The sequence below is a fragment of the Muntiacus reevesi genome, chromosome 2, assembly GCF_963930625.1.
Source record: "Muntiacus reevesi chromosome 2, mMunRee1.1, whole genome shotgun sequence".
Lineage (NCBI taxonomy): Eukaryota > Metazoa > Chordata > Mammalia > Artiodactyla > Cervidae > Muntiacus > Muntiacus reevesi.
The window spans coordinates 136,438,686-136,458,805 of record NC_089250.1 but is presented as its reverse complement, the minus strand read 5'-3'; the positions used below and the strand labels follow the sequence as shown (position 1 = coordinate 136,458,805).

Here is a 20,120-nt window from a genome sequence, read left to right as displayed (position 1 = left end):
CTTAACAATAGCTTTTTAATAAAGTTTAAATCAGTAAATATAATGCCACTTGCTCTGTTCTTTCTCAAGGACTGCTTTGGCTATTTAGGATCTTTTGTATTTCCATACAGTTTTAGGATTAATTTTTCTATGCCACTGAACCTGTAGGGATTACATTGACAGTATAGATGGTTTTGGATAGTATGGACATTTTTACAGTATTAATTGTTCCAATCCATGAACAAGAGATAGCTTTCCACTCATCTGTGTCTTATTTTTTGAAATGGAGATTGAAAAAAAATTTTTAATTATCTTTGGCTGTGCTGGGTATTCACTGCTGTGTGGGTTCTTCTCTAGCTGCGGCAAGTGCAGGCTACTCTCTAGTTGCAGTGCACAGGCTTCTCATTGTGGTGGCTTCTCTTGTGGCGCAGGGGCTTCAGAAGTTGCAGCAAGTGGGCTTACTTCTTTCTTTTCAATTCACATGTCTTTTCTTTCTTTTTCTTGACTAACTGTTCTGGGTAGGACTTCTAGTATTATGTTAAATAGGAGTGGTGAAAACAGACATTCCTGTCTTGCTCTTGATCTTAGTGGGTATGCTGCATATGATATCAGCTGTGGGTTTGTCATATACAGCTTTTATTATGTTGAGGTACATCCTTCTATACCCAATTTGTTGGGAGTTTTTATAATGAAAGGATGTTAGATTCTGTCAAATACTTTTCTGCATCCATTGAGATACTAAGATTTTATCTTTCATTCTATTAATGTGGTATACCACACTGATTGATATGCAAATACTGAAACATCCTTACACCTCAGGAATAAATCCCACTTGATCATGGTGTTCGATCCTTCAATATGCTGTTGAATTTGGTTTGTTAATATTTTGTTGTGAATTTTTACATCTGTATTCATCAAGAATATTGGTTTGTAGTTTTCTTATAGTGTCTGTATCTGGCTTTGGTATCAGGGTAATGCTGGCTTCATGAAATGAGTTTGGGAATCCCTCCTCTTTAATTTTAAAGAGTTTGAGAAGGACTGGTACTAATTCTTCTTTACATGCTTGGCAGAATTCACCAGTGAAACCATCTAGTCCTGGTCTTTTCTTTGTTGGGAGCTTTATGATCTCCTTACTTTTTATTGGTCTGTTCACATTTTTTATTTTTCATGATTCATTTTTTGTTGGTTTTATGGTTCTAGGAATTTACTTTTAGTTTACCCAATTTGTTGGCATACAGCTGCTCACAGTACTTTCTTAACACATTATTGACCAGAGACGTTTCTATATTTACTTACATAACAAACTGTTGGTCATAGGCATTAGGTTCTGTAAAAATCCCCCCCCCCACCCCCCGTCAGTAATGTGTTAAGATCCTTTGTATTTTGGAAGTGTCAGTTATAATGTTTCCTCTTTGAAGACAACTAAACATATGTACCTCATGTTGTGATGTAAAAGAAGTACACAGAAACATCTATGAAATATTCTTGAAAAAAAAAAATCACAGCAACTCCATCAAAGAGATCTAACCAGTATATAAGAAATGCAAGGAATAAAGCAATATATTTCTCACATATTATTGCTTTGGGTAATAACAAAACCCCCAAATGGGAAATTCTTGATGACAGATGATCTTTTTATTCAATGAAAAAATTATAAGGAAAGGTAAAATACTCAGTTTTACAAGTCACACTAGGTCTTGGGTCTATACAAAGCCAGAGTTTACCCTCAAACCCTCAAAAGGGTTATATAAACCCTGGACGAAAGGGTAATAAGCTAGAAAAAAAATCCACAGGACAATAAAATGAGCCAACAAAGAAAACTTTGTCTTATTTTCAAACGATGGAAAGTACAATGAGGAGATTTTCTTCTAAGAATTTGTAAACACAGTCAATTAGCATGCTGATTTCAGGTTAGAAATCTGTCTGTGCTATGGGAGAAAACCCAAACTCTTATTAAAATGATCCCATATGAGCAACATCCCTTGGCACCTACCAACAGCAAATGCAAATCAGCCTAGAGTTCTTTCACCTTTAGGATATGCATAGCCTACATATATAAATACAGTTCCCACTTAAGAGAAATAAAGCATCATGGGCAAGAGCCAGAAGAAAACAAATCAGGCTACCAAAGGCTAAATAATGAAACGATCAATCTGATCATAAAAAAAACCCCCAAAACAAATAATTCTAAATGAACAAGAAGTGAGAGACTAAAAGATCAGGCATATTTAAGAAACAATTAGAACTTATAGTGGGAACCCCACCTCCCCCTGCAGATCAGACACTGCTCAAGAAAGAATCTGAGAAAAGGGTAACTGTTAACAAAGAAATTATAATGCTACAGCAGAGACCAAAACATGAAAAACACAGAAGAGACATGAAAAATAAAATGTCTAACATAACTCTCATCAGAATTCTAGAATATGAGAACAGAGAGAATGGGGGAGAAGCAATATTTGAAGAGACAAAGCTAAGACTTTTCAAAGATATCACTTAAAAGGAAAGTAAGACATAAAACTTAGTAACAAGTACAGGGGAAAATTTAGTATGAGAGGAAAAACCATTTTCAATCCAGATGATGATCAACTAAAGGGGAAAAGAGAAAAAAGGAGAAATAGAATGCATTAAATTTGGCAGTAAAAATCCAAGTATATGAGTATCACCGTAAGTGTAAAAAAGAATTCAGAAGAGTTGAAAATAAAAGGATGAGAAAAGATAAGCAAATGCAACATTAAAAAAAAAAAAAAAGCTGGTATGAGAGGGGGGAAAAGAGTAACTTTTCAGTGAATAAACCTGACAAACACAACCTTACTGAGATGATCAAGGTCAGTATCACAGGTGAGAGGTAACACTGTGTGTGTGTTAACATAGTGTAACATAGTGTTACATAGTGTGTGCCAGTAACATGATGAAAATGGTACTTCATCTCCGTGGTCTTGTACCCTAAAACTCGTAACCCCAGTAGATGATGGAAAAAAACATGAGATAGATCCTGACTGAGATGTTATATGAAACATCTAATCAGTAGTCCTCAAAACTATCAAGGTCACCAAAAACAAGGAAACTCTGAGAAACTGTTACAGTCAAGAGGAGCATTAAGGAGACAAGATTAAATGTAATGTAATATCCTGAAAAGGATCCTGGAACAGAATACAGACATTAGGGAAAAATTAAGAAAACCTGAATAAAGTAAGGGCTTCAGTTAATAATAATAGCAGTATTGGCGCATTAATTATATTAGGTTGGTGCAAAAGTCACTGCAGTTTTGCACTGTTGAACTTTGCCATTTGATATTAGAATACATTCTTACATAAATGTGGTTATATTACACATCATTTTAATGTGCATATCTCGCTTTGTTTTTCTTGCTAATGACTTATTACTTGCTGTGTATTTTATATTTATTTTAGACTATGGAAATAATGTTAGACAAAAATTAAATTCAAGCGATTTTCTTATTTGAGTTCAAAATGGGTTGTAAAGCAGTGGAGATCACTCACAACATCAACACATTTGGCCCAGGAGCTGCTAATGATGGTTCAAAAAGAGAGCCTTGAAGATGAAGAGTGTAGTGGCCAGCCATCAGAAGTTGACAGTGACCAACTGAGAGCATCATCGAAGCTGAGCCTCTTAAAACCACACGAGAAGTTGCCGAAGAACTCACTGTCGACTACCCTACAGTCGTTCGGTATTTGAGGCAAATTGGAAAGGTGAAAACGCTCAGTAAGTGGGTGCCTCATGAGCTGACCGAAAATTAAAAAAAAAAACAAACTGTTTTGAAGCGTCATCTTCTCTTATTCTATGCAACAACAAGCCTTTTCTCAATTAGGTTGTGACGTGTGATGAAAAATGGATTTTACACAACGACAGCTGGTGACGACCAGCTCAGTGGTTGGACACTACTGAAATAAACGTTTCTCACTGGCAAAAATGTGTTGATTGTAATGGCTCCTATTTTGATTAATAAAGATGTGTTTGAATCTAGTTATAATGATTTAAAGTTCACGGTTTTAAACCACAATTACGTTTGCACCAACCTAATAACAAATGCAACATAATACATAAAGTGTTAATAACAGAGGAAAACTACATATGGTATATATGCAAGCTCTCCATACTATCTTTGCAACTTTTCTGTAAATCAAAAATTGTCCTAAAATAACAACAAATCAATTTTTAAAAGCTGGTGTAACTATATTTTCATTCTAGAGTTGGCCCTCCATATCCAAGGGTTCTGCATCTGTGTATTCAACCATATGCACACGGAAAATATCTGGGGCAAAAAATTCCAGAAAGTTCCCCAAATCAAAACTCAAATTTGCTGCATAATGGCAACTATTTACTTACCATTTACTTTGTATTAGATATTTTGAGTAATCTAGAGATTATTTAAAGAATATAGTAGAATGTACATCAATTATATGTAAATACTATGCCATTTTTTAAAAAGGGACTTGAGTATCCATTGATTTTGGTTTCTGCAGGGGTCCTGGAACCAACCTCCTATGGATACCGAGGGGCAACTATATTATCATATCTATATTATGTATAAGACAAAAAAAATTCTTATAGACAAAACAGTCCTTAATGATAAAAAGTTGAAATCACCAGGGTATTTTATTTCTAAACCTGAGGGATAGGTAAATGAATGATAGTTTATTAGTAATCATTCCTCATATGTATTTATGATATATTCTTTCTCAACAAATGAAATTTCATCGTTAAAAAAATAACCCGAGTGAACATTCTGCTGAGTTTTGATAAATGCTAAGGCAGCAGATATAATTAGTTCTGTATATTGACAGCAGCATGTTGGCAAAGGCAATGAAAAGGCAGGCACTCCAATACACTGTTGGGAAGATTAAATAGACATAATCTCTACAAAAGCCAGTTTGATGGTATCTATTAATGTTATAACTGCACATACTCTTTGACTTACAGCTATTCCACGCTAGTCATTTATCTTACAGAAATATTTGCACATGTAAAATTGTTTTATACAGCTGTTGATGACAGCACTCTTTGTAGTAGTAAAAGATTATACAACAAAGTCTGTATGTCCATCGTTAGGAGCCTGGTTTATAATCATACATCTATGTAACAATACTATACAAACTACAAAGAGAAAGAAAGCTCTTTATACACTCTTTATACACTAATATCTACCATCTACTGCTAAGAAAAAAAATGCAAGCGTAGAACATGATGTGTAGTATACTAGTCTAGAACCTGTTGTGCTCCATGTAATCATGTGCTCCATATTCTGTTTTGCCTCTCCAAGTTTACTCCTCCTCTTTCTCCACCCTGCTTTGTGTACTGGGAAGCTGACCAAACAAACTGCATCCTCCAGGTAACCTTGCCCACTTCCTTCTCTTGTGTTCAAACAATGAGTGGAATGGCTAGGAAATCAGAGGGTGGTAAAAGTGTTAGGGCAATTTCCATACCCTGGCATGTTGGTTGTATGCAGCCTGCCTTTCTCTAAGAGCACAGGTCCTATTGAGCAGCCAAAGCTCTTGTCAAGTTCTGTTAACAGATCCCCTGCCTTATACCTTCAGACCTAGGAATGTAAATGGTTTTCATAGTTGCCAGTCACTGAATATTTCCCTATCCCTTTTGTTCCTTTAACTCTACCCTAATGTTTACAGATTGTGTGTGGGGTGTGTGTGTGTGTATGTTTAGGGAGGAAGGGGAAAAGAAGGAAGGCGTGGGATGGGGAAAGAGACAGACAGAGGGAGAGAAAGAGAAATGAGAAGCAGGGAAAGAAAGGAAAAGAAAGAAAAAGAGAAGCACTTTGGAATGGAACACCAGAGACCTATAACAGTGGCTGCCGCCAAGGAAGGAAATTTACGTGGCATTGTGGTTGGTGGACATAGTAAAAAGACTTTTCATTAAATACCCTACTTGGAATCTTGGTCCATGTAAATGTATTATCTGGAAGGAAAATATGTACTTTGATTCCAATAGCATCAAATCACAGAAAATCTTTGTTTACATATAAAAAATGTAATCTATTATCTCAAATTAATGCAAATTCCCAGTCTCTCTATTGTTATGGTACATGAAACTACTACTTATCCATATAAGGCCTGATACCTGACTCACTGACTTCAAGAAACATAAAATTCAGCAATTTAAAATCCTGGCTCCTTACTTGCTAGAAACCCATGCACTTCCATTAAAAAAAATAACGCTGAATCTGTTTCCTTAACTGTAGAATAAGGACAATACCTACTGTGAGAGCTAATACAATCAACGTAGTGCCTGGCAAATACTCAGAGTCTGTTAGCAAGTGATAGCTACTGATATCACTGTTAATATTATTAAAATAAAACATTATAAAATAAAATAGTAATAACTATTAATTTTACTTGCTAGATTCTCTAGGAAAGTTTTCTCTCAGAAATCATTCCTATCATCCCTAGAGAATATCTTTTCCTTTTAAGCCTTACACGCCACCTAACATTTGACAACCAGTTTTTGAGGGTATTATTAGTTATCCTCAACTCTACACAGAAGTTTGAATTAATGCTTAGTTGAGAACAATAAAATACAGAAATAGAAAACAAAGCTGTAATAAAAATTAAACTGAAAGTAATCTAAGAATTTATATAAAAGAGTGAAGACGGCAACACTGATACCAGTTGAAATCAACTTTAAGACAAAAATTGTTACTAGAAACAAAGAAGGAAATTTTATAATGGTAAAAGGGACAGTCCATCAGAAAAATATAACAAATTAGGAACATTTATGCACCTAACAATAGAGTGTAAAATAAAACAAAAATGGACAGAACTGGAGAAACAGACAATTCAACAACAGCTTAGACTTTAATAGCTCACTTTTAATGATAAATAGGTAAAAGATCAACAAGGAAACAGAAAAGTTCAAAAATTTATAGATATTTATACCACACTCTACCACAACCACCAACAGAATACACATCTTCTTAAGTGTACATGGAATATTTGCCATGATAAAGCTTGCTAGAACATAAAACAAGCCTTAATCATTTAAAAGAACAGATATCAAAGTGTGTTCTTTGATCACAATGGAATAAAATTAGAATCAAAGAAGAATGGCATTTGGGAAATTTACAAATATGTTAAAATTAAACCACACACTCCTAAATAATCAACAGATCAAAGAAGAAATCCAAATGTTGCTTAGAGAAATTTATAGATGTAAATGACTATATTAAAAAACAAGAAAAGATCAAGAGAATGAAAAGACAAACTACAGACTGGGATAAAAATATTTGCAAAAGATATTCCTGATAAAGAACTGTTATCCAAAAGACAGAACATTTAAAACTCAACAATGGGGAAAAAATGATCAAAAGATATTAACCAATTATGACACCTTATCAAAGAAGATATGACTGCTAATAAGCATATGAAAAGACATTTAATATCTATATCATTAGGGAACTGCAAATTCAAACAATATGACATAAATGGCTAAAATCCCCAAAACGGAAAAAAAGTGCCGACAAGGATACAGATAAACAGGAACTTATTGTTGGTCAGAATGCAAAATGTACAGCTATTCTGAAAGATAACTTGGTAGTTTCTCACAAAATTAAAAATACTCTTACCATATGATCCAGCAATTATGCCCCGTTATTTACCTAAATAAGCTGAAAATATATGTCCACACAAAAACCTGCACATAACTGTGTACTACAGCTTTATCTGTAATTGCCAAAACCTGGAAGCAACAAGATGTCCTTCAGTAGGTGAACGGAAAAATAAGCTGTGATATGTCCAGATACTGGGATATTATTCAGTGCTCACAAGAAATGAATTATCTAACTATAAAAGGAATACAGAAACTAAGGCTACATACTGTATGATTCCAACTACATGACATTCTGAAAAAGGCATATGAAAACAGTGAAAAGATCAGTGGTTGTCATGATTTAGGGAAGAGGATGGGGTGAATAATAGGTGGATTTTCAGTGCAGTGAAAATACTATGTTATTATACTATAATAGTGGATACACATCATTATATATTTCTCCACACCCATAGAATGTACAATGCCAAGAGTCAACCCTAATATAAACTTTGGACTTTGGGTAGTAGTAATGTGTCAATATAGGTTCATCAGTCGTAGAAATGTTATCACCCTGGTGAAACACATTAATAATGCAGGAGGCTAAAAAACCCATGGACAGAGAAGCCTGGTAGGTTATAGTCCATAGGGTTGCAAAAGAATTGGGACATGAAGTGACTGAGCACACATGCATGTGAGGAGGCAGGAAGTATATGGGGTGTTTTCGTACCTTCCTCTCAATTTTCCTGTGAACTGTTCTAAAATGCAATGTCTGTTTTAAAAAAGATCTCAAACCCTTAATCTATTCTTATACTTTAAGAAAGTAGAAAAAGAAAGTAAAATTAAACCCAAACCAAGTAGAAAGAAATAATAAAGACTAAAGTGGAAATAAATGAAATAGAAAGAGAGGGAAAAAAAAACAAACCTGTAAGGTTGCTCTTTGAAAAGATCAACAAAATAAATCTTTAGCTAGATTGACCAAGAAAAAAGAGGTAAGAGTCATATTACTAAAATAAAGTCATGAATGAAAGATGGAGCATTAATATTAACCTTACAGAAATTAAAAAATGAAAAGCTCAGGACCAGATGGATTCACTATTACCAAACATTTAAAGAATTAACACCAATCCTTCACAATCTCCTTCCCAAAAATGTGAGAGAAAAGATCACTTCCCAACTCATTTTATGAGACCAGTATCATCTAGTTCTTGAAGCACTGAAAGACACCAAAAAAAAAAAAAAAAAAAAAAAAAATTACAGACCAATATCTACAGACAGAAAAATTCTCAAAATGCTAGCAAACCAAATCCAGTGATATCTAAAATGGGTTATACATCAATATCAAGTAGAATTTATCCCAGAAAAGCAACACTGGTTAACCATATGATAATCAATTAATGCAATATACCATATAGGACATATAGCATAAAGAACAAAAACTACATGATCACTTCTATAGATTCAGAAAAGACATCTGACAAAATCTAACACCCTATCATGGTAAAAAAAAACACTCAACAAACTAGAAGGGAAAATCTTCAATCTGATAGAAATTATCCATGAAAAACCCAGAGATAACATACTTCATGGTGAAAGACTGTTTTTGCTCTAAGATCAAAAATAAGACAAAGATGTCCACTTCCATTTAGCATTGTTCTGGAGTTTGCAGCCAGGGCAACTGTGTTGTGCTAGGCTTAGTTGCTCAGTTGTGTCCCATTCTTTGCGACCCCATGGACTGTATCCTGCCAGGTTCCTCTGTCCATGGGGATTCACCAGGCAAGAATACTGGAGTGGGTTGCCATGCCCTCCTCCAGGGAATCTTCCCAACCCAGGGATCAAACCCAGGTCTCCCGCATTGCAAGTGGATTCTTTACTGTCTGAGCCACCAGGAAAGCTCAGGGCAGCTAGGCAAGAGAATGAAATAAAAGCAGCTAGATTGGAAAAGATGAAGCAAGACTGTTTCTATTCACAGATGACATGATATTATATATAGGAAATCATAAGCAATGCACTAAAATACTATTAGAACTATTAAATGAGAACAGCATGGTTGCAGGGTATGAGATAAAAATACAAAAATCAACTGTATACTGGGGCTGCAAAGTCACTTCAGTCATGTCCGACTCTGTGCGACCCCATAGATGGCAGCCCACTAGGCTCCCCCGCTCCTGGGATTCTCCAGGTAAGAACACTGGAGTGGGTTGCCATTTCCTTCTCCAATGCATGAAAGTGAAAAGTGAAAGTGAAGTCGCTCAGTCGTGCCAACTCTTCGCAACCCCATGGACTGCAGCCTACCAGGCTCCTCTGTCCATGGGATTTTCCAGGCAAGAGTACTGAAGTGGGTTGCCACTGCCTTCTCTGCAACTGTATACTACATACTTGCCATAAGCAATCTGAAAATAAAATTAAGAAAACAATTGCACTGAAAATACTATCAAAAAGAATGATAGAAATAAATTTAACAAAACAAATTTTGGAGAGTAAGGTATAGACTACTAGGTATAAAATAACCTATAAGGATACAACATGGAATATAGTCAATATTTTATAATAACCATAAATAGAGAATAACCTTTAAAAGTCATGAATCACTACACTGATCTGTAACTTATATAATGTAGTATAGCAACTATAAGTCAATTAAAAAAAAAAAAACCCCAAAAATTCTTTACTTAAAAAAAAAAAAAAAGGAACGAATGAAATATGAATAAATTTAACAAATGAAGAGACCTGTACACCACAAACATACTGTCCCTGGATCCTTCTGTTTAGCTAAACAAAATAACTATCTGGTCTTAAAATGCATACAAATATTTTATTATTTTTTGAAATATTTTATTTTTAATAGAAGACAAACTTTTCTCAGCTGATGTTCTTTTCCTGTTTTAAATCTATGCTTCTTAACTTTAATATGCACATAAACTAATGATTCCATGAAAATGCAGATCATTAACTATAACCAGGGGTGGAGCTAAGGTTCTTCATTCTTTTAATTAATTAACTCGTTTAGCTGCAACCAGCCTTAGTTGTGGCACATGGGATCTTTGATAAGGCATGTGGGATCTTGGTTGTGGCATGTGGGATCTGGTTCCCTGACTAGCGACTGAACCTTGGCCCCCTGCATTGGGAGCACTGAATCTTAGCCACTGTATCACCAGGGAATTCACCAGGTTTTTCTTCCATAACAGCTCCCAGATGATTTTAATGTTGCTGGTTCTGAGACTATATTTTGAGTAGTTTTTAAGTGCCTGTAGTTACATACAACTGTCCTGGTTCACCAGAAAAAAGCGAATGAGAGGAGTGAAAGTCTGATGAACTAAGTTTTCCATAGCAAGGCATGGTATATTCTCTGCTGACAATTAAGGACAGACACTTGCCACCAGCCTTCCATTCTGGTCCCCACTAAGTACCAGGAAAGATGCAGACTTTGGCCAGCTAGTCAAACAGACTGAGGCTAAATCCATAGGAAAACTCTTTTTTAATACCTGTTACACAAAGACCATCTCAAAGAATGTTAACGATCAGCTCTTCCTCTCTGAATCTTTTCTCTTGTCTCTTATTCCTTCTTTTGGTCAGTGTCTCCTAAGTGTCTTTGGGGGATCAATGGTGGTCCCTGGCAATCAACTGGGTTACTATAGACAATTTGGTTTAAAAAAAAAGTGATAAAAGCTTTGATCACAAACATTTCATAAACTGAAAAGATTAATTATGACTTTCAAGGAAATTCTTTTAGGTTCTTAACTGTTATGTTCCAAGGGTCACATACGCTTTACAAGGTTAAGAGGAGACTGACTTGCAGCTAACAAACTTCGACATCATGAGTTGTTTACACTGGCTAAATATATTACTTCGCTGTTGTTCTTATCAGTGTGTTGTCTCTAATTTAAGTAATCAATGCCTCAAAAGCATTCATGAAGAGTAGAAGTGATGAAAACATACTTGACTCAAAATGATAAATAGTATGATCTTACAGAGTGAAAACAGTAGGATCTTAGAGTGGGCTGTGACCAGTGAATTACAAGTTATTAGTCTGCACTAGGGGACCTCCTTATTCCCATCAAAGTACAACACATTTTAAAACAGGGACTAAATAATTAAAAAACAGTAATAAGAAGTCACTGAAGTCTTCATACAATTTTTAGCCACTGTAGTAAACCAACAGAAACCTGCATTACAAATTCTGTCATTGACAGCAAAACTGTAAAGGAACTTTAACTTATTTTAACAAAATCAAGTGTAACTATAGTCATCTGCAAAATTAATGACAAATATGCTCAGAAAGAAAACAATCTACTGGTATATTTCTGCATCAGATGACACTACTGGACATTATATAACAGGTGTCATATTCAGTGAGTAAGAACAGTTAGTATCACAGATGTATGCTCTTAAATATTTTATGAATGACTACAAGAAACCACTAGTATTCAAAGTATGAATCAACCCTTGGCATATATATAACCTGTAAATAATGAAATAAAACTTTAATTCTGATTATCAATGAAAACATGCTTTAGAGAAGGGATTTTCTTTTAACCAACAATTATCTTTGAACCTTAACTTGAAAACATACACTAGGATCAACATAGCCAAAAGCACTAGTCGTGTGTAGCCAGGAACATTATGGCACCTAAAAGTCAATTCACACAAGGCTTCATTTATAGGCAACAGCTGGTGTTTGACAGTTAAAATTTTCCATTGAGTCTGTTAAAGATTGCATAGAAAATTGTGAATATATATTCAACTGCAGCCCCTGAGCAGATATCCTCAGCATGTTATGTCAGGAAAAAAGAAGTAAGCACAACACTCTGCTTTTTTATCTTGTCAGGAGGAAAGATGCTACCAAAAGTTATTCAAATGAGGATATACATTTCCACCCCAAGATACCGATAAGGTCAGTAAAAAAATTTCTGTGATTATCTGTGGCTTACTCAAGTGGCAGATCTCTGTGAGACATATAGTATAGTGAATAGCTTGAACCCATCATAGCTGAAATTCATCAGGATAAAATACAAAGACCAAATCATGATACACACAGCTTAACCGTAGTTTGACTTTTCCAACATCTAGCCATGCTCTATCCTTGTTGTAGAATGAAACAGGTGTCTTTATTATTAGTATACTTAGAAAAATGTATTCAGTTACCACACTAGACCTAAAAAAATATATTTCCTAGAACTGAAGAACCAGAAGGACAGATTTACCCAGTGCCACTTTCCAAACTGAAATATTCAGCTTCATTGCTGAGTGCCATACATTTGTCAACTCAACACTGTAGGTAGTTTTCAGTGAGATTTCTTGCAATAATTTTGGTATTCATCCATCTGAATATCTAAAACATCTAGAAGAATCATCCTACACTTGCTGCTGAAACATCCTATACTTGGTTGTTGGAAATATTCAACAATCTATAGTTGAAAAGTGGGATTATCTGATTTAGCAGAATAAGGAGGACAAGAAACTGCAGCTTTGACTTCAGTGAGCCAGGTATCAATGTGGTGAAAGATTGCAGCAGTAACTGCTTTTCATGATGTGTAAAAGACCCATCAGTAAGATTCACAAAAGCCAAATGTTCAAAAAATGGTACTTTCTCTACTACACTATTTTTCTTTCATAGAAAACTATCACTTCTTCCTATGCATTGTTAGAGAAATATAGACAACTATGGAAATTTTTATTGCCCTTATTATTAATCTTCTCACATTAGAAAAGCACATCATCTGCATTTATGTAGCTTTATTAAAAAAAAAAAGGTCTGATTTCAATATGCATAGCACCTAGAAAAAAATAACATATCTAATAATTTCCAATTTCTCCTTGGAACATTCCTTCACAAAGTCATTTTTGCCTTCAGATCTTCCAAAAAACCAAACTGCTTTCTAATACTTCTTGATTGTAGTCAAGGATGATATTAAAAATGTTTAATAACATTTTTATTATATGGCATGGCATAACCACCAGAGAGAATGACACCAGTTTGTAATCACATGGCTGTATTGAAACATGCTAACTAAATACCAGTGTTAGTTACAGCTTCCTTTAAACATTTTTGCTACACTTATTTCAACTCTAGCCTCATTCTCAAAGACTATTTGGTTATTTCTCGCTGGCCAATTCACAGAAAAAGGAAAGTAATTTTCACAAAAGACAGCTATATAAATTGGATTCCAAAGATGAATTTAACACTGTATTTTATTAAATATTTAATGTCCTTTTATTCCTTAATATAAAAATTAAGAATAAGTATTAGAATAACTATTGTTTTCTTGCTCTCACACCACTGGTTTCCAGAGAATGAGGCTCCTTAGCTTTTTATTATAGTTGTGTTACTTGATTTTATCTACATAACTAGATATCCAAGTTCTTTATCCGTTCAACCAAATGAAAACATTTAATACATAAATGGATAGATTTGGGAATATATTAAGTATAATGTAAACTGTTAGCAAAACAAATAAATATCTGACATTTAGAGATAAAACAGAAATGGAATAGAGAAACTCACAAAAAAGCAAAGAGATGAGTCACTTGAAGATAAACCTAGGCTCTTAAAGAGTCACATACAATGTAAGAACATGATATATATATATATATATATATATATATATATATATATATATATATATATATCTGTGTTGGTTTTAGGGATCTTCTTACCCAACTTTGGAAAAACTATTAAGTATTCAGCATTGCACTGAGGACATGCCACTCTGGCTGTACTGTTTCCTCTTTGTTTTTCATCCACCCAGCGCTGTAGACAAGCCTGGTGAACCCATTTTGTAGATCCTCTGCATCTGCATGGTCTCACCCATTCAGCTGTTCTATCATCTTCATCAGTGGCAAAACACACCCAGCAACTTCTGTAAATTAAGAGAGAAAACAATGATATTATCATTAATACTCCAGCCTCCTTTTCACTGCAGCTCCACTTAATGGGATGAACCTACTATGTTATATTATAGAACCTTAAATTCTATATTAAAAGACTGAGGGGAAAAATAACCAACACATTTCCAGTACAGTAGTTTCTCCTTTTTTCTGTTTTTCCTTGTGTTCTGCAGTCTTGTGTTTTCTGAATTTTGTTTTTACATAACTTCCTCAATCTTTCTAGTAATTTTTCACCTTCTCGAATGAACCAGAATGCAAAGAGACAATCCTCAAGCTGCTTTTATAAGACCTGATAATTCCTGAGGAGTGGTTAAGTACAGGAATATGTGAAATTCAGTGTATCTCCAATTTCAACAACATTAATCTCTCTTTTTAAAATATAAATTTATTTATTTTAATTGGAGGCCAATTACTTTATTGTGGTGGTTTTGCCATACATTGACATGAATCCGCCACAGGTGTACATGTGTTTCCCATCCTTTCAGTTCTGGTTTCCTCGGTGTGTATGCCCAGCAGTGGGATTGCTGAGTCATATGGCAGTTCTATATCCAATTTTTTTAAGGAATCTCCACACTCTTCTCCATAGTGGCTGTACTAGTTTGCATTCCCACCAACAGTGTAAGAGGATTCCCTTTTCTCCACACCCTCTCCAGCATTTGTAGCTTGTAGACTTTTGGATAGCAGCCATTCTGACTGGTGTGAAATGGTACCTCATTGTGGTTTTGATTTGCATTTCTCTGATAGTGATGTTGAGTTATCTTTTCATGTGTTTGTTAGCCATCTGTATGTCTTCTTTGGAGAAATGTCTGTTTAGTTCTTTGGCCAATTTTTTGATTGGGTCATTTATTTTTCTGGAATTGAGCTGCAGGAGTTGCTTGTATATTTTTGAGATTAATTCTTTGTCAGTTGCTTCATTTGCTATTATTTTCTCCCATTCTGAAGGCTGTCTTTTCACCTTACTTATAGTTTCCTTTGTTGTGCAAAAGCTTTTAATTTTAATCAGGTCCCATTTGTTTATTTTGGCTTTTATTTTCAATACTCTGGGAGGTGGGTCATAGAGGATCCTGCTGTGATTTATGTCGGAGAGTGTTTTGCCTATGTTTTCCTCTAGGAGTTTTATAGTTTCTGGTCTTACGTTTAGATCTTTAATCCATTTTGAGTTTATTTTTTTGTATGGTGTTACAAAGTGTTCTAGTTTCATTCTTTTACGAGTGGCTAACCAGTTTTCCCAGCACCACTTGTTAAAAAGATTGTGTTTTCTCCATTGTATACTCTTGCCTCCTCTGTCGAAAATAAGGTGGCCATAGATGCGTGGATTTATCTCTGGGCTTTCTATTTTGTTCCATTGATGTATATTTCTGTCTTTGTGCCAGTACCATACTGTCTTGATGACTATAGCTTTGTAGCTAAAGTCAGGTAGGTTGATTCCTCCAGTTCCATTCTTCTTTCTCAAGATTGCTTTGGCTATTTGAGATTCTTTGTATTTCCATACAAATTGTGAAATTATTTGTTCTAGTTCTGTGAAAAATACCGCTGGTAGCTTGATAGGGATTGCATTGAATCTATAGATTGCTTTGGGTAGTATACTCATTTTTCACTATATTGATTCTTCCAATCCATGAACATGGTATATTTCTCCATCTATCTGTGTCCCCTTTGATTTCTTTCATCAGTGTTTTATAGTTTTCATTACATAGATCTTTTGTTTCTTTAGGTAGATATATTCCTAATTATTTTATTCTTTTCATTGCAATAGTGAATGGGATTTTTTCCTTAATTTCTCTGTTTTCTCATTGTTAGTGTATAGGAATGCAAGGGAATTCTGTGTGTTAATTGATTAGCTCTAGTAATTTTCTGGTGGAGTCTTTAGGGTTTTCTATGTAGAGGATCATGTCATCTGCAAACAGTGAGAGTTTTACTTCTTCTTTTCCAATCTGGATTCCTTTTATTTCTTTTTTTGCTCTGATTGCTGTGGCCAAAACTTCCAAAACTACGTTGAATAGTAGTGGTGAGAGTGGGCACCCTTGTCTTGTTCTTGACTTTAGGGGAAACGCTTTCAATTTTTCACCATAGAGGATAATGTTTACTGTAGATTTATCATATATAGCTTTTATTATAACATTAATCTCTTAACCTCTTGAACCTGGAGAACAAAAGTATTACACAAATGATTTCACATATAGTCTCATTCAATTTTCACCTGAGAGAGAGAAAAAACCCAGTCATTGCTCTTTCTGGTAAAGTATGACTATAAGAGAGAAAGATGATTAAATTTAAAAGCACAAAGGAAAGAATAGATGAAGACATCAGGATAAATTGCTTTTGGATAGTGAGATGATAAATTTGGGCTTACATGTTTCCATTATAGGTATGAGTGGCTTTCCTTTTTTCTGGGAATTAAATTATATTTATTATATTTGAAACCTAGAAATCTCAAGTCTAGGATGCCTGTATTATAAAAAGAATCTTTATTGAGATGGTTAATTTTTAAACTTTTTCCCATTTTGCTCTTAAGGGTACTTCATGAACTCTAATTTGTTTTTGTGGAATTAGGTTGCAATTCCTTATTTTTTCCTCCCAATTAACACAAGTTTTGACATCTATTTCCATTAGGGCAAATATTACAGTTTAACTCAATGACATCATTCACTCCCTTCTATTACCACTGCACAAGAGGAAAACAACTGCTAATTAGAGCTTGTCACCTACTGTGCACTTTTCACTTAATTAGATAAGCTGGCTTCTGTTACAAAACTAGCTTAACTATGCTCAATGGGAAAGACTTATATAGTCAGGTACTGTAGATAAGTCTCCAGTCTTTTGTAGATCAACATGAGTTTTAATCGCATGCACCAATTAAAACTTCTTAGAATGGGGGAAAAAACTGAACTGAATACATGGTGACAATATTCAAAATTGTGTTTTTACTCAGCTTTCAAAATCAGATTTCATATGACCTACCTAGGTAAAACTGGAGGGAGGTAACATTTGTTTGAGCATGCTTGACCGTCTGACTCACCTCAGCCAATATGTCTGGGCCCTCGTGCTATATTAAGGTTAAACAGAAATGTCTCCTCCTCCACCTTATTTTTGTTAACTTTACTGTGGTAAAATATACACAACATAAAACTTACTACTTTAACCATTTTTAAGACTACAATTCAGTAGCACTAAGTCATTCACACTGTTGTCCAACCATCACTACTACCTGTGATTTGACTGGGTTTCAACCTAGTTTTTTCCATAAAATTTCAGTTGACAAGTACAGAGCAAATAGGCCAGTTATTTGCAGTATTAGTATATATATTCCCCCATAACCTAGGTAATTTTGTAAATATATTTGTTTATCGCTGGCAGAATGAAATGTATTATTTTGGTAACAAAATATAGGCAGAAATATCTAGAAACTAGACTTCTAGGTTCTTGTAAGTTTTTCATATCAACAATGGAACATACGTGTAGCTAAATTAAACTGAATCATAAATTAAGCCAATTTCCAGTCATCAGGAAAAAACAAAATGTAAAAATATTAATTCAGTTCAGTCAGTCAGTCAGTCGTGTCCGACTCTTTGCGACCCCATGAATCGCAGCAAGCCAGGCCTCCCTGTCCATCACCAACTCCTGGAGTTTACTCAAACTCATGTCCATCGAATCAGTGATGCCATCCAACCATTTCATCCTCTGTTGTCCCCTTCTCCTCCTGCCCCCAATTCCTCCCAGCATCAGGGTCTTTTCCAATGAGTCAACTCTTCGCACGAGGTGGCCAAAGTACTGGAGTTTCAGCTTCAGCATCAGTCCTTCCAATGAACACCCAGGACTAAGTATTAATTAGGTTGAACCAAATGAACTGCCTATATTTATGTTTTTAACTTGTATTTAAATGGCAGTTTCATATATCAATCTAATGGGAATATTTGTATAGCTATAATCCCTACAAATTCTGGATAAGAATAAGCCTATTTCCACACTGCCCCCTCCCCCAATTAATATGAAAAATTTCAAACTTTGAGTATAAAGCTTAAAAATTTGGATTTTTAAGCTAATGCTCACTAGAGATTAACTGAAATTATTCTATAGAAGGATATTTAAAAAAAGGACCCTATTGATAACAATACTCCCAAAAGGTTTGCTGATTTTCAACATCTACCAACTTACCACATACACTTTCCATTTATTCTAATCACTTAACATTACATCTGATGGTCATCTGAGATCAAATAGTACTACCCACAATATGTAAATTCCCAATAATACCACCAAATTACTCCATCTAAAAATTATAACTTAGATGCAAATAAGTATGAAGACTTATAATTTAATAGTACAAAACAAGCACACAAAAGAAATTGCCAGTAACATACACTGTGCATTCACTGATTCCATGTAGTTTCACTGGTTCCATGAAGCTGCATAAACAAAATAAATGGAAGCGTGTACCTACCCAGAAAACTCTATAATTTAATTTGGGCTACATCTAGCAGATACAAGATATTTAAAGTTCCAGTGAAATTACCAAAGGTATATCCTTCCCTATTTTAAGAAGGAAGGCTCAATCTGGATAGATCAGAGAAGGCTTCAGGAAGGCGTGACAGAAGAAATTTGCAGGGACAAGTGATTTTATCATAGGGATTCTCAAAACAAAGTTCTCTGAGACCAGCAGTTCAGAATCACTAGGAAACTTGCAAATTCTCTGGCTCTACTCCAGACCTAGTAAATACAAAACTCGACAGGAAGAGGGCCTAGAAATCTGTTTTAACAAACCCTCAAGGTGACGAGATATTTAGTTTGGGAACTGCTAGTACAGAAAAATGGCAGGTTAAAAAAAAGCTAAGAGACTGGAGAAAGCAAACTGTGTGAAAGGGATAATTACTGGACTTACTTAAGGTAAAATAATAGCTTCTGATGACTGTATTTTTAATATAAATAACAGTACAGAAAATGTTAAGTTCTAAAGAATTTGTTAACTGATACACAACCTTAATAGGTTTATGAGTTTAACCTACATGATATGGAAAGAACATTAGTCTGTGAAATAAGGGCCAGGTATGTGGGAAATTAAAGAGTATAAAAATGGTCACATGGGCAGACAACCTATAAGACAGTTATTAGTCTTTAGGGCTGGAAATGAGGGGAGGAAACAATGTCTGTATAGAAATCTTTTCTTAAGTCATTAAAAAAAACTTATAATAGTCTGACCAGGAATATCACCTAAGAAGGTTTTAGAATTATGCTTTCACTCTTTGCTTCCTCATACCCTACTCCCTCCTTGATGCAATCTATTTCAGCTATTTATTCCCCAATTCCCTGCCTTCTTCCATTTAAGGAGAAAAGAGGTTGTTTGAAAATGATGGGTTTATAGTTTCTCAAGATCTTAGGAAAGTAGAAATTTGTGGTTTAATGTACAGCATGATTTCTCTTTTTTAGGAGCAAAAAGTATCCCACACATTTTAAGGAAAACCACTCTTCCCTCCAGCATCAGTCATGTGTGCAGTTTATTTAGGCAGTTAGTCTCACATCCCCAGCTCCTGGAAGAGTAATCCTTAGATTGGTTTAAGAGGAGTATCCCACGTCCTAGAGTCCTAGATTACAGTAACGAGTCTGGGCCCATAAAGCTGGTTTTATTAGAGTGAACTTCAGAATTTTTGCTGGGCAAGTTGGTACACAGACTTTCTTTTCCTCTGGGCTTGAAGGCAGGAAAA

General features: G+C 34.8%; 1 protein-coding gene across 1 annotated transcript in view; it reads right to left on the bottom strand.

The window, feature by feature from the left end:
• MARCHF5 (membrane associated ring-CH-type finger 5) overlaps window positions 1-20,120 on the bottom strand; it is a 51,903-nt gene that overhangs the window by 18,388 nt on the left and 13,395 nt on the right. Inside the window, exon 2 of the mRNA XM_065922915.1 lies at window positions 14,191-14,393. Within this exon, the coding sequence (XP_065778987.1) occupies window positions 14,191-14,393 (203 nt within the window). The remainder of the gene's footprint in view (window positions 1-14,190; window positions 14,394-20,120) is intronic.